This window comes from Sinocyclocheilus rhinocerous, unplaced genomic scaffold (assembly GCF_001515625.1).
Source record: "Sinocyclocheilus rhinocerous isolate Xijiao unplaced genomic scaffold, SAMN03320098_v1.1 scaffold1600, whole genome shotgun sequence".
Classification (NCBI taxonomy): Eukaryota; Metazoa; Chordata; class Actinopteri; order Cypriniformes; family Cyprinidae; genus Sinocyclocheilus; species Sinocyclocheilus rhinocerous.
In genome coordinates, this window is record NW_015665129.1 from 113903 (window position 1) to 129212 (window position 15310).

The following is a 15310-nucleotide window of genomic DNA, read 5'->3' on the forward strand; positions in this document are numbered from 1 at the left end:
TCATGATTCAGAACTGCAGACGGTAAGTGAAACGGCATCAAATGTCTGTTTTGTTGGCATTCGGCGCTCAAGTGCTTGTCACTCTTTAACTCCGCCCACGGCACGCCTCCAGGATCTCGGCTTTTTCCTGAGAGAATCGTAAAGCTGTGTCTTTCTTTTATAAATATGATAAAACTAAAGACTTTTTGGAGATATGAAGGATGCAGTACTACTCTATAGGTATTCAAGATTAACATGAGATTGGGTGAAACTGTGTGTGTTATGCCCCCTTTAAGTTTAACAAAAATTAAATTTTTAAAGGGGTCATATGATGCGATTTCATTTTTTCCTTTCTCTTTAGAGTGATGAAATGTTATATATTTTTTCTCAAATTCAGTTTTATTTTTTACCAAATTCTGTTTTCCATTATTTTCTAATGGTTTCATTAAATATTAATAATCAAAAGCATCTCTAATTAATTGATTTTATATAAAATATATTATTTTTTTCTTTATTTTTTTCCAAAAATACTGTGTTTGTATGTACATTTTTCTGCTAAATAAATCCAGGTAAAAAATGTTCTGGTAAATATTCCTTTAAAAAATGTTTTAATCATAATTTTATTAGTAGTAGTAGACATTTACATTTAAGTAACATTTCTGTCACAGTTTCTTTGTTAAAACGAACTTTTATTTTGAAGGGTTGCTGTAAAAGCCTTTAGCTTTCTGTTTGTATATATGACGGTAGCTTTACTTAAAAGAAACAGTAAAATGCTCATGAAGTGACTCTCATAGTAACTCTAGAGATTATGTTCATATGTTCATGTACTCATATATTGAGGTGGCAAAGGCCAAAAACACAGTGAGCGTCACGTGCGCTTCAAGTATGAGTGTAGTCAACAAAACTGTGTGTCTGCACCATTCATTTACACAGAGACCTGCAGAACATGCAATATTCATATTTAAAAGGTATATGCGGCTTAATATTCAGACAATAGCCCATATCGCATTTTGAGTGTACTGACCTGCTCTTGATTTATCCATCCGAAATTAGGCAAATTCCGTTTCATTCCGCATTATACAGTAAATTCCGTTTTTATGACTGGATTCCACAATTCCGTCTGCGTTTTCCACATTGCGGAAATCATAGGGCCCTATAAACATTTCAAACAGCTGAATTCTAGATTATTAGATAACAGCACTGTTTGTCACATGACCTCATCGCATATTGCGTTATTGCAAATATTTTCTTGAAATTTTCTCCTAACATTTGGTATTCTGATGAAATAATGTGTTGAGAGTGAAAAATCCCAGTTGTTATTACTTCCCGTTAATTTCGCACACTGGAAATGGAAGGTCAGGTTAAAGGGTTAGTTCACCCAAAAATGAAAATTAGCCCACAAATTACTCACCCTCAAGTCATCCTAGGAGTATATGACTAAAAATTTTTTATGGATAGGCGCTTTTTATTTATTTTCTTTTGGACTGATGCATGCAACACCTGCTGAGTGGCATTAAACAGCTTGAAAGATCAAAGACAATTTTTATATAACTCCGACTGGATTCGTATGAAAGAAGAAAGTCATATACACCTAGGATGACTTGAGGGTGAGTAATTTGTGGGCTAATTTTCATTTTTGGGTGAACTAACCCTTTAAGCACATTGCAAGCACTATTTCAAACACAAGCAATAATACGTTTTTATTTATCCGTACTGGCAGAAGGCAGCACATTGGCATTGCTAATATCGGCTAATTGAGTTGCAGTGGTTTTTGTGTATCAGAGAGGGACTAAGTGGTGTGTCTGTTTGCATGATAATGAAAGACTCTCGTCTGTGAGAGAGGCCGTAAAGGAGGTCATTAGAGTGGCCCATCGCTGTTCAGTGTCTGACCCCTCCAGGAGCAAGCAAGTGTGACAGAAATGGCTCTTCAGGCTCTTGTCCTCAAGAGATGTGCTGGACCAAAGTGAATGGTTTTCACTCATGTCCTCCTCTCAGCTCTGAGACTCTGGTAAGATCTGCCCATGTGCCATTGTTGAAACTGAACTGCTGCTGGTTATTTCTGCACCTCAGCTGTAAAGTTGCATGTGAAGGGTTCAGTTTGTAAGATTTTGTTTTTACATTTAACGCTGTGGGTTGGAATCAGTGTCCAAAAAAAGTAACTAAATACCTTAGATAGGCTATTAAAAATGGCCACAAATGCCCCGCATAATGAATTCCTGCTTTAATGTTTTTAACAGTTGATGCATTTCACTTGTTCATTTTCATTGTTTAATTTTTATTGTTCTAGGCCTTTCTAGTTTAGTTTGATGCAGACACTGTAGTGATTATTCACTGTCATAATGGCAAATATTGTTGATTGTTTTGCTAATAAGAAAAGTTTTTTTTTTCATGGAAATGTGTATAAAACACTTCCAAAAATTAAAAAAAGACGGTATAAAGCTGTATAACCTAACACAAGGACAAAAAAAGTATTGTAATTTTTTTGTGTGCTATTTTATCTTGTGCGTTATTTACAGCTACTTTTGTATTTGATTTATAGATGTTCATAGATTTAGTTAAATTGAAGATAAAATTGTGATTTAATTTTAAGATTAAATGTAAGATTAATTTGAGATAAATCTTCATATTTTCATAAATAATTAAATAAATAAAATAAATTAATTCCAGGGGCAATTACTGAATATGGTTTTGTATACTGAATACTGAATACTTCCTTATACTGAATATGGTTACTTATTGATAAGTTTTTATGTCTGTGTGAACAAACTGTGTTTGTTGTGACACGGTTTAAGTTTCAGACCAGCAAAATAGACTTTTGTTCCAATTCTGGATATGAATTTTTCATAGTGAGAGATAGAATTAAGAAAATTTACATTTTCATGAGCCAGTTTTGAACAAATCTTATGGGTTAATGTTAAAGTTAAGACATTAAAGTTAAATTCCACTGACCTATTCCCAAATTGTGAAAACAAACAAAACAAAAAATGTACTGACAGAAATGCACTTAACATGAATGTTTATGGGAAATGATTTGCCACAGATGCTGTCGATAGAGCTTCTTGTATATTCCTTTAATGTACACATTATAGAAGGCACTGCTGTGAAAGATATCGCCATGACTACAGACCGTATAATGTCACCACAAGTACATTTAGTTTACATTGATGTTCTGTCCAGGCACATGCGTTTTAAAGGGCTTACAGGAATTTGCATACTGCGTGGTGGTAAAAACTGCGGTGGACATCATACATGGCTGTGGTTTCTCAGATGCACTAATGAGTGCATATTCAGTGCTCTGTGAGTGTTTATGCATGCAAGTATTACTTCACAGTTTCCATGCGGTATATATATATATTTTTTTTTGGCAGTAGTCCATCCTCAATACAAGGGTGAAAGGCCGTGCAAGCTTCCGAGTCTTTTTTTTTTTTTTTTATCCTTCTGTCTCAATAATGACAATCATTGTTTGATAACGTGCTAATTTAAAGGAAAACCATCTAAACAATGAACAGTGTTTATGTATTGTGTGTGGGAAACAGCAGCCTTTTTGTTACGGAAAAGGTTTGTTCTGCCTTTTCCTTCCTGAAATGCAAGAGGCCAAGATCTCGCTCCTGTCATTGAATTAGTGTCAGTGTTTGGTTAAGGTCACCCTGTGTTGCAGGTGGCAAAATTATAATGTCTGTTTCCTGGCAAAGCATTTCATTGAGGGGGAAAAGAGTCAGCGAACAGCTTGTTTCCTTTGTGGGGACATATGGACACATTCATGCTCTTCTACATCTAATAGCCTGTGGCTATTCTACTGTGTGTAACTCTATTCCCCTGTCCCTCTTACCAGCTGGACAGAACAGACAGTCACAGTCTTCAGATATGTAAACCTCATCAGAGTGCTTACAATTAGTCAGTTTGCCTATAGATTATTGATAGATTTTCAGATTTTTTTTGCAATTAACCGTTTTTCTCACTCTCCTCTATGTGTCAGTTGCATCTGTAATGTCTGAAGCCCTCACACACTTGAAGTTTCCATTTGAGAGTTCTGTCCTCTCATTTAGTTTTGTTCTAGCTCTTCTTTTTATTGAGGTGAAATGAAACGCAGGATCATCTGATTATTGAAAGAGATTGAAGTCACAACAAAATTGCTTATAAAGGTTGATGTGCAATATTTCATTAGCTCAGTGCCTCTTTGAATCGGAATTAATTCATTCATTTTTCATTTCGCACACATGCCCCCGGTTGCACCTGTCATCCTCTGCTGCTGACTTCACACTCTCTGTTGCCCAGAGAAACGGTAACCGTTGCCATGGAATCACAACACAGCCTTGTAGTATTTGTTTATTTATGTGATTTTTTTGACGTAAGCATGAGAGTGATGCAGGAAAAGGCCAGAGAAGGGCCAAATCAAGCCTAGGGAGGAAACTCTCAAACTCGTCAATGTGAATGAAGTGTGCCTTTTTTTCAATGTAACAATTTCACATATCCCAGCTTACAGAGACGGCTATATGTAACCCTACTATTAAAATAGTTTGTTGAGTGTCATGACCATACCAACAAAGCAACATTGACTCAACCAATGGCATGAGTTTGGGGGTGGGGTTTAGGAATCAAGTATCCATCAGATAAATATTTTTGAAAATATTTAGAAATCTTTTCCATAAACTCCATCCATGTCGTGCAAACACTCCTTTTACTCTTCACACCCTTCGTTCTGTTAGTGTGGCGGTTTGGAGATTCACATCCTGTCTATAACTCCACCAGCCCCTCGGGCTGAGTCACATGGATGACCATTTTATGGATTACTGTGGATGGGCCATATGAGAGATTAAATTAGCACACGCCTGAGGGACGGGCCCCTCGCATTGCCGCCAGGAACTGCAATGAACAACAGGACCACCATCATCACCACCCATATTACACTAAGTGTCAGTTACAAGTATGTTCAGGTCCCTTCTGGGAAATCTGACTAGCTAAACATAAACCATGTCATTCCAAACCTGTATGACTTTCTTTTTTCTGAAGAACTCAAAAGGAGATATTTTGACAAATGTTTAGACTGCTTTTGTCCATACAATGAAAGTCAATGGGGTCCAAAACAATGTATAGACAATAAACACTTTCTTCAAAAATATCACTTTTGTTTTACAGAAAATAGAAAGTCGTTGAGGTTTGGAAAATGATTGTGAATTTTTGGGTGAACTGTCCCTTTAAGTTGAATTGAGCATTTCTTGAGTGCAAGCATGTGATTTCACATGATGTTTACAGTTAAATGTGTTTGAGAGTTTCCACAAACAAACACTCTTAGGAGCATAAGCTGCCATCCTAAATGTCTTCCAGAGACACAGAAGTGTGACCGAGAGTTAGTCTGTCATTATCAGAAGGATGCCAGAAGGAGATACAGCGAGTGCTTCTCATTAGCGAACTTTTCGTCCTGTTATGTGGTAAAGGAAAAAGAGGCGTGATGGCCTGCATTTAAGGTCTCGTTCGCCTTTAAAATCCACAAGAGAGGGATGAAGGAGACTGGCGATGAGAGATTTTTCTGCCAAAACAATCAGCCCTATGCTGACGCACAAAATCACCTCACATGCTAATAAAAGAATCAAAGAGAAAGATGGAATAAAAAACTAAAAAAACAATAGCAGAGCAGAGGTGGCAAAGGTGAAACCGCTCAGGATAGGTCTTTAGCTGTGTGCTGTTGCTGTGGGAGACCGTCGGAGACAATAGCCGGAGTGACAGGTAATTTAACAGACACTGCGGTGGAGTGAGTCGAGCACACTGTTAGCAGATCGCCTCATTGCCGCTGCCGCCGCTGCTGATGAGAAGTGTTTTACAGAGCCATAATTAGAAACAGTCAGTGAGTGGCAGACTGTCTTTCTCCAGGGGAGACTCTTCTAAAACTGTGCAAATCAGTGATGAAGATATTTATAATTCTCTCTCAACCCTCTGCTTCTGTTTGTATCTGCTTCTCCGCAAGCTGAATGAAGATTATGGGTAATATGCCTGTTCACAGTTCACCAAATATACTGTTTACTCACAGAGTCGGTCTAAATGTGGATATATCAGTGGTTCTCAGGGAGTCGGGGCCCACTAGGGCCCTCAGCAAACTTTCAAGGGGGCTTCAAGATGACTGAAAAGTACTTCAATTATGTTAAAACAACAAAAAATCAGGATGTTTCTTATTTTAATTCACCCCCTCAACATTTATTTTTTATTTTTTTAAAGAATCAGTGTTCCCACTCATGGAAAAGTCATGTAAATTAATAAAATATTATAACTCCATGTGCGTTTTTATAATGAATATATATTTTACTGGGTAGAAATTGTTAGTACAAAATATATAAAAAAATGTTTGCCCTTAATCCTTATCCAGTAAATAACGAAAAACTGGAAAGGTCATATTGTTGTTGATAAGGGCCCTGTATTCAAAATGTTGAGAAACAGCAGTTTATATGTATATACAGTGTAGGCTGAAGATTTGCAGTCCTCCACTGATGATGATGATATAAATCATTACTTTGAGATTTGTGTTTGTGTAGAAGGCCTCCCGTCCTTACAGTTTTAGCACATAGTCTGCATGCACAGCAGGGTAAAGTGCTGTTAAGATCTCTTTGTAATGACTCTGAAAATGTGTCTATGACACTTCTGTTTATTCTCCCATCTCCAGTACACAGTGCAGTATGTGGAGTTTGGCTTCACATGTGTGTGTTTGTCACTTAAGGTGAATGTTTAGTCTCTAGTCAGAGTTACAGGCAGAAGGAGGGTGTAAACCTACAGGAAGTGTTACAGCTTTGAAACATTAACATAAGTGTGGCGACCATACAAATCTGCCCCACCTTTATTTCACACCGCAGTGATTCCTTGTGTAAACACTAACTTTTTTTTTCCCTCTGTGTCGCTCTCTATTTTTGTAAATCAACAGGCTTTTCTCCAGAGAATAAGGCAGACTGCAGAAAACCAACAATGTCTCACTCCAGAGCAGGTCAAGGTAATAAAAAACATTAACACACACACAACATTTACATGCAGTATTATTATTTAGAAAATATACAGAGGTTCCAAAATATTTGCACACTTAAAATGTTACTGCATTATATTAAAAAGTGTTATTTTTGGTGATAAAAAAAAAGATCTCTTCCCTTCACACAGATCTTGTTTTCCAACATTGAGTTCATTTTGGAAGTCCATTATGAGTTTCTTTCCACTCTGGATGCCAGTTTGCAGCCTGAACCCCAAGCACACCATTCTCTTGGACATGTGTTCCTCAAGTTTGTGAGTCCATGAGATTGCATTTGAAATCATCTTTGAACTAGTGCTTTTCTGATTAGCAATTGATTTATTATGGTTTTTGGGCTTTTTAGTCATGCAAACCATTAAAATGTGTGTCCCAATCCATCCCAGTGTGGGATCGTTCCCAGTATCCTAGATCTGTATGCGTTCACCTCCACCATTCTCTCAAAATACTATCAGCCCAGAGACTACCTGCCCTCCCTGTGGTCTTTCTAAAAATTGTATGAATATATAACCTGCCGGACACATGACCAGTAGTTCAATAAAAGTGTCGAAAATGCCGTTTCACTCACAATTCTAATTTTAGCAACAAATGTTCAGTTCAAACAAAAGAAAGAAATGTATTTAATGATGTTAGTTAGCAGCTCTAGGGGTTTAGTAGAAGGTCTGTCTGCTCCACTGCATGACGCATTAAGAAAACAATACACCTGATCCTTGATCCATTTTCAGTCAGTTGGTTTGTTACATTTTTCAGTTTCTGAAAGGCTTGATATGACATTATATGGGTTACTATTTTATTTTTATTTGAATTTTGGGGTATTAAATAAAAATAAATAAATAAATAAATATTCAGATTTTTCACATGCATTACAGTTGCAACTTTATGGAAGCATTGGTAATGTTGTCTAAATAGCTGTCTACAATTCTAGCTTCTTTATCCATTTAAACAGTTCTGTATTAATTAAAATACTTTTCCCTCTCTGGAAATATGGTCATAATGATGATTTGTGATCTGAGCAGTGATTTAATTCATTTCTTAGTGTTGGCTGTCAGCCATGCATATTAATTCTGGCACTTTAACTCTTTCTATGGTTCTCACAAGAAGCCATTTTGGGTTTGGCATCCGTATGTGACCTTCGACCAAGTTCACTGCAACATTCTGAGGTTTTAACCTCAAACTGGAGTGAATTTCCTCTTAATTGGACTCGGTGTATGCGTGTGTGTTTTTTGGATGAACGGTGCTATAAAGCATATGCCAGGACAGATGTTCGCCTCGTTCATGGATGAGGTTGTGTGATGCTGCCAAACTCTCTCATTACAGGTGCTGAGGTCTGGAGCCCTGAGGGCCCAACCAGAGTACTGACACACACACACACATTGCATACACATTAATGCAATTACCAAACCCTCTCTAGACATATACACACAAACATATATAGAAAACACACAGCTCTTCATATAGACAACATGTACAGACAAATGAAGAGGGTGAAAGGAGAAGGAAAAGAGGAAAACACACAACTGCTCTCCAACCACACTGTGCCTGTGGAATCCCAGTATCGCTTTCCTTCTCTGTCAGGATGCCTCAAGCACCCTCATCCGTCAGGATTCACAGCGTCCCCGTCAAGGTTACAGTGCCTACACAGACTGTTCCTGTGGAGCTCGGATAAATGACATCCTACCCTCACCACATGCATCTTTAATAAACTGTCATCTCAGCCCTGATTTGATCCAGATGAACAGTTATTCTGGACTTTTTTTAGCCAGACCCAACAGACCCTATTTAATGTAATAAAAAAAAAAAAATGTTTTATGAAGGTTTAGTTGGACCAGCATTTATTTATTTATTTATTGGTCACTACATAATACTCAAACTCTCATCTGTGGTATTTGATAGTTTTTGATCATTTCAAAATAATAATAATTATAAAGAATGACTAGCTGTACAAACTTTTAAATGGTAATGCAGTAGAGATTTGTTTTTAATAACTGCATGCTGGGATTAAACTTTAATAAAAAGCAACTCATCTTTAAGCTCTTAAAAGAGAACAGTGCACATCTTTAATCATTAAAGGTGTGCACTGCTCACTTTTAAATGTCTGAAGATGAGTTGCTTTTCTTTTTAGCTTATAACTTATAACCTATTTCCACCTAGCTTTGCACCCCACAGAGAAGGTGTGGCTTTCAGGCAAAACCTATGCACTTTGATTTCACTTCCTGTGTTGTTTCGAATAATGTAGGGCAAAATGACAGTGCCTTGTTGCTTCTCTAGCAGTTTCACTACCTGAAATCACCCCCCTATGTCACTTCGCAGCTCAGTATTTGAGAGAATGGTTAAAGGAAGAGGCATATTGAGCTATGTAAAATGTATTAAAATATTTATTAGATGTTTAGTATTTCCCATATGAGCTGAGCTTAGGGCCTAGGACAAAAGTTTGTGGGTGGATCAGAGGGCCTGCCAGCCTGGGACAAAGTTTGTACCTGAACATGAGATTTATAAATTGGAATGTGCAAAAACAGACCTCCTAAGAGGGTCTTAACCCCACCAGAAAAAAAAAGATGAAGTTTGACTATCTAGTGTTTTGAAGTGTATTGACTCTTCTCTCTCCATTGCAGAGGGACCGTTTCTCTGTGTATGGCGAGTACTGTAGTAACCATGAGAAAGCACTCAGACTACTGATGGAGCTTAACAAGATCCCTCACGTACGGACTTTCCTGCTGGTAAGCACCTTTCCTTTTCAAAAAGTCCAGTCTTTTTTATTGCATCATATTCTGATGAAGATCCCTCACACATCCCGTGACCGTGCTGGCACAAATAAGTTTCACATATAAGCCCTGCAACAGGTTTCATTAGTGATCAGATCAAATAAACATTAGTGGCTAGATCAGTTCATCACAGGAAATAAATGTATCTCCAAAATGTATTGAAGTGAAAGTGATACCCAAACTTATTTTACTGTACAAACCAGGATGTGAGAGTGTGCCTTTCAGTGCTTTCTATGGAAAGCCACTGTATTCTCAACATGAATCAGTTTAATGGGATGTTGTGCAAATCCGATCATGTGTTTGTTTTTTTCAGCACCTCATGTTGTTAGGAGGAAAGAAGAGCACAGATGTTCCTCTTGAGGGGTATCTCCTCTCTCCCATTCAGAGGATCTGTAAATACCCTTTGCTACTGAAGGTACAGCTTCCCTTTTTCCGCTATGGCATTTTCAAGCATGTGCATTATGAGTTGATTATTTCTTCCATATATACTACTTTGCAACATTCTGATAGCCATACATTAACAGTAGCTATGTGTATGACAGGACAAACAAACCTAAAACTAAACAAAAAATGACATTTGCAACATTTTACTTCACTAATGTGACATTTCCAAATGAAAAAGACTTTGTTTTTATCAGTTAGGATTTTTTTTTTTTTAAATGGGTGTTACTATTTAGATATTTAGCGTAAGTTAACATTATGCAGTAGCCTGTGTGTCCTTAATGATATCAGAGGAAAGGACATTTGTTTAAAAAAACATCGAACTGTTGGGGAACGGTGGTGTACATTTATAATTACGCTCTCTTGAGAGTAAGATCATGAACGTATTAAATGGGGTCAATTTTGATTTACTATTCATTTTAAACAGTCCTTTATAGCCCAGCATATCAGCAGATAGTTGATGTGTAACTGTGTAACACAGGCATGTACCTGCTGTTTGTCCTTCAGGAACTTTTGAAGAGGACTTCTAAGAAGCATTCAGATTACCCCGCAGTAGAGGGGGCCCTGCAGGCCATGAAAGCCGTGTGCTGCAACATCAACGAGACCAAGCGACAGATGGAGAAACTAGAGGCTCTTGAGATATTACAGTCACACATAGAGGGCTGGGAGGTGAGTTAGATACATGATCGCTCATTGTCATAGATGATGCACTTTTTTTCTTTTCCTGGTTGATGGTTTTAAAGGAACAGAGCAGCACCAGTTAGTTTGGTTTAATGTTTCTTTAAAAAACCTCTTTGTTATAGGGAAGTTCCTCTTTGACAGTATGCTTTGTGTTTATGAGCATTTTTTAAGCGTAGCCTCGAAAGAATCACTGACGTGGACATGATCAGTGTCGCCTTGTGTCTGCTGATGACATTTTCTTAGGACAGGAAGAGGAAGTCTTAACACAAAGGGCCGTTGCTATGGAGATCTGTTAGTTTTGTGTGCCACCACAAACTCCCCTCCTCTCTCTCTTTGCTCATCTTTCATTGCTTGTCTCTCCCCGCCTCCTTTTTTCCATCATCTTCTCTATGCCATAGTTACTTTGTCTCCATCCTCTCTTTCTCTCACTCTTTGTACCCTGTCCATTAACCCTCTTTATTGATTTATCCGATGCAGTACTGAGTGGTTGTACAAAGTGGGGCATTTTCTATAGCTGGCGTTGAGCCTTAAGTGTTGCTTAGATGGTTAAAATTTTCACTGTTTAGTAGTGCATACAGTGCATTCTTGCTCCTGTTGAGTTATTTTCTAGACAAATCATGCCTCTGTGAACATTCAAGATTCCTGCAAAGCATGACAGGATGGGGATTATTTAACATATTTTAAAGTTTGTGGATAGGAATAGTCTGCCCATAAAAAAATATAATTGTCATTATTTACTCAATCTGATGTTGTTCCAAATCCATATTGTTTTCTTTCTTCTGTAGAACACAAAAACAAGTTAATGTGGGCTGTCGAACTATAAAATGACAAGAATAAATGCAAAATGTACAAGAAAATGCAAAAGTTTCATAACACTTCAGAAAACTTGGAATGTAGAATATATTGGAATATAATGGAATGTGTGTCTTCGTTTTTTTTTTTACATAAAGCTTGACATTCTGGGTATCCATTTACTTTCATTATATGAAAAAGAGCAGCAAGTACAATCCTGAACATTTCACAGAAGAAAGCAAATAATATGAGTTTGGAATGACAGAATAATTCCTTTAAGGTTTCAATTCTTCAGAGATCATGTATAGATAACATTAAACATTTAACACAACATAAAATGAGGGCTTAAACATCAGGCTTTATGTAACCCCAGATATAGAGTGTTTCAGGATGTGGGCTCTGATTGAAAAGCAAATGCATTAAGTTTCCATTTAGTCCACAGTGTTTCACCTATATAGGTAAATAGTGCAGAACAAGCGGGAAGCAGATTCCCATCTCTCTAATTGACCCGTCTGGGCACGCCATTGATTAAGCAGAGAAGATGGAGTCTGCTTATCAAACACACTCACACACGCCCACACCTGCCGAGCATAGAAAATCACATCCTGTACAGAGTCAGCACGAACCGCAGCGTCGGAGTGGAATCAATTTTTAATGGTACTGGATATTGAACAGGACACAGTCTGTGTTACCAAAACCTGTCGGGCTTCCTCAGGCCCCTTAAAGAGAAAGGAGACGCTCTTATCTGAGGCACAGATGGAAGGTCTGGTTTAGTGACCAGATTGGAATTGTTTTAAATGAAATTTGACATTCTCATTGTCATAAAACACAAGGAGATTGCAAACAAAGGCAAATATAATGTCTACTTGTTGAAAAGATGGATGATCAAATAAACTGATGTATAAATCTTGGCAGCATCTTCATAATTTTTTTCAACTGCCGCTACATGAACACAGGCAGCTAATCACTCCTGAATAAAATATTTATCGTGGAATGTTTATAGTAGAAACCCTTATACTGTTCTTTTTCATGGAACTTGTGAAGATGCATGTTTATCAAAATCAATACAAATGTTCCTTTGTTTTGTTCTCCAGGGGACGAACTTGACTGATATATGCACTGAACTGTTACTCCAAGGCAACCTTTTGAAGATATCAGCTGGAAACATCCAGGAACGGGTCTTCTTCCTGTTTGACAACCTCCTAGTCTACGGCAAGAGGAAGTCCCGGTTAGGCCTTTAAGATGCTTTTGAGTTTTGTATTAATCTTGTCTGTAATATTGGTAACCTATCTGCATAAACATGCATAAACATGTTTTCTTGTAGATTACTGTTATCCCTAGTAAAACTTTACTGAAACAGCCATCAGAATCATGTGTAGAAACTAAACAATATTGGTCTTATTTTGTTCACTCTTTAAAAACCCAGAGTGTCTGGGAAGAAATCCACCAAAAGGACAAAATCCATCAACGGGCCGCAGTACGTGTTCAGAGGCCGCATCAACACGGAGGTCATGGAGGTCGAGAATGTGGAAGACGGAACTGGTAGGTTTGAGTTTGTTAGTGCTTTTAAAGTGTTTTGCATGTGTTATGTATTTTCATGCTGCTTAAGAGTATTGAATTGTTAGCTTAGCAACATGCTAACTTCAAAGTCTATTCAAATCAGTTGAGTTTCCTGTGCAGCTTAGTAGGTTTTGAAACGATTGTGTTTGTATCCTGCCACACAAATATTCATGTTTTAAAGATTTTTAAGGTTTTTAACAAAAGAGGTCTGTTATGCTCTTCACTGCATTTATTTCCATCAAAAATACAGTAAAACGGTAATATTGTGAAATATTATTACAAAATAAAATAACTTTTTCCAATTTTATTGTGTTTAAAAATGTAATTTATTCTTGTTAAAAACTGATTTTTTTTTATCAGTCATTACTCCAGTCCTTAGTGTCACATGATCCTTCAGAAATCATTCTACTATCCTGATTTGGTGCTCAAAAAACAGTTCTTATTACTGTCAGTGTTGAAAACAGCTGCACTGCTTAATGTTTTTGTGGAAACCATGATATATTTTTTCAGGATTCTTTGATGAAATTTCAAAAGAAATCGAAAGTAATAATAATAAAATTCTGATCATGTTAAAAAAATTAATTAAATAAATAATTAAATAAGCTAAACTTTTGAATGGTAGTGTACAGTACAAAGCAACATTTTCTTGGGATGTGTAAGGGAGTTTCCTGTATGATATCCTTTTTTTGTTCCATCTGATCACCATGTGATACTTATTAACATCACAAGAAACAAACAGAACCATTTAAAGGGAACTTCAGCTGATGCAGTAGAAATTAGTGCCTCTATGTCCTAAAGATAAGATCACGCAGGGCTTCTCAGAATCGAGCGCTTTGCATTTAGCGCCTCTGTTGCGCTGACCGCCGAGGGGCCCTCGTCAACGGTGCCGTTCAGCTGTCGGGCAGAGCATGAAATTCAACTCTCAGGGGAAGCAACGGCTGCTCTTCTCACCTTTTGCTCTTAGTCTTTCACCACACCTTAAGTAGCAGGGTGGAAGTGCAACATCTCTCTCTTTTTCTCTGAGCCACAAAGAAAAACATCCTTTCTGAAAAACAAGCCATAGGGCTGTCACAGTACCAGCCTAAAGCTCACGTGCCTTCAGCTGATACGGCCAATGTGAGACTGTGTTTTGTGTTTCAGTCTCTCAGTGTCATGTTTATCAGGGCTTGTGTCACATGACGCTCCACATCTGTGTAAATGCATCATTTAACTGGTGTGTTTTGCCTTATTGGATAAGGTTACAGATAAAATGACTCGCATGCTGGGGGTGAAGATTGAAGATAATGAGTTTGGAATTCAGATATTGGGCCTAATTACAGTTTTATGATTACGGTGTTGTTTCAAGGGAGATTTCAAGGCAGTTTAGTGATGAATAATGATTGGAAGGGGTAGGTGTTATGACCAAAATCTTATATCAAGCTTATATCTTTTATTTGCCAGTCATTTTAATTAATATTTTATGCTGCAATATCACATAATATGGTATGTGATATATAAAATGTAGAAATACATTTATAATAATTTTATAAATATTAATTTAGTCTTATTTTAATATACCATTTGTATGTGAATTTCCAGAAAAATATACATATTATTAAATAAATAAATAAACAGATAATAAATACTATTTTATTTATAAATATTATTAATATTTTATATTATTATTTTAAATATTAAATATTTTACAAATTATCTTTTTTTTTTTTTTGAAACTGTAAACCAAAAGATAGGATTATTTATAGTAAATTAATAACAATAAAAGACTGACTTTACTGCAAAAGCAGCACCATAATATGTAATGGTCATAATTAGGGATGTAACGATTAACCGCGAGCCGGTTGAAAATAGATTTAAATATGTGACTATTCAAATCGGTTGAGAGGCTAAACAAATCGCGATTCAGTTAGAGGTAGGAGTTTATATGAATGTATGTCTGATGGGAACTTACTGTCTTTCGATGGTATTTTTTCTTTTCCTCTTGCCTCTGTATAATGCATATCAGGGCTCCAGACTCATTCTTCCCACTGGTCGCTCTTTTGCGACTAACTTTCTCAGCTGGTCGCACGAGCACATGATTTGGTCGCAATATTTATTT

General features: G+C 37.0%; 1 protein-coding gene across 1 annotated transcript in view; it reads left to right on the forward strand.

Moving 5' to 3' along the window:
* Window positions 1-15310, forward strand: part of prex1 (phosphatidylinositol-3,4,5-trisphosphate-dependent Rac exchange factor 1) — an 81126-nt gene that overhangs the window by 22915 nt on the left and 42901 nt on the right. The window contains exons 2-8 of the mRNA XM_016542191.1: window positions 6887-6952; window positions 7114-7236; window positions 9592-9696; window positions 10055-10156; window positions 10690-10851; window positions 12750-12883; window positions 13082-13197. Of these exons, the coding sequence (XP_016397677.1) occupies window positions 6887-6952; window positions 7114-7236; window positions 9592-9696; window positions 10055-10156; window positions 10690-10851; window positions 12750-12883; window positions 13082-13197 (808 nt within the window). The remainder of the gene's footprint in view (window positions 1-6886; window positions 6953-7113; window positions 7237-9591; window positions 9697-10054; window positions 10157-10689; window positions 10852-12749; window positions 12884-13081; window positions 13198-15310) is intronic.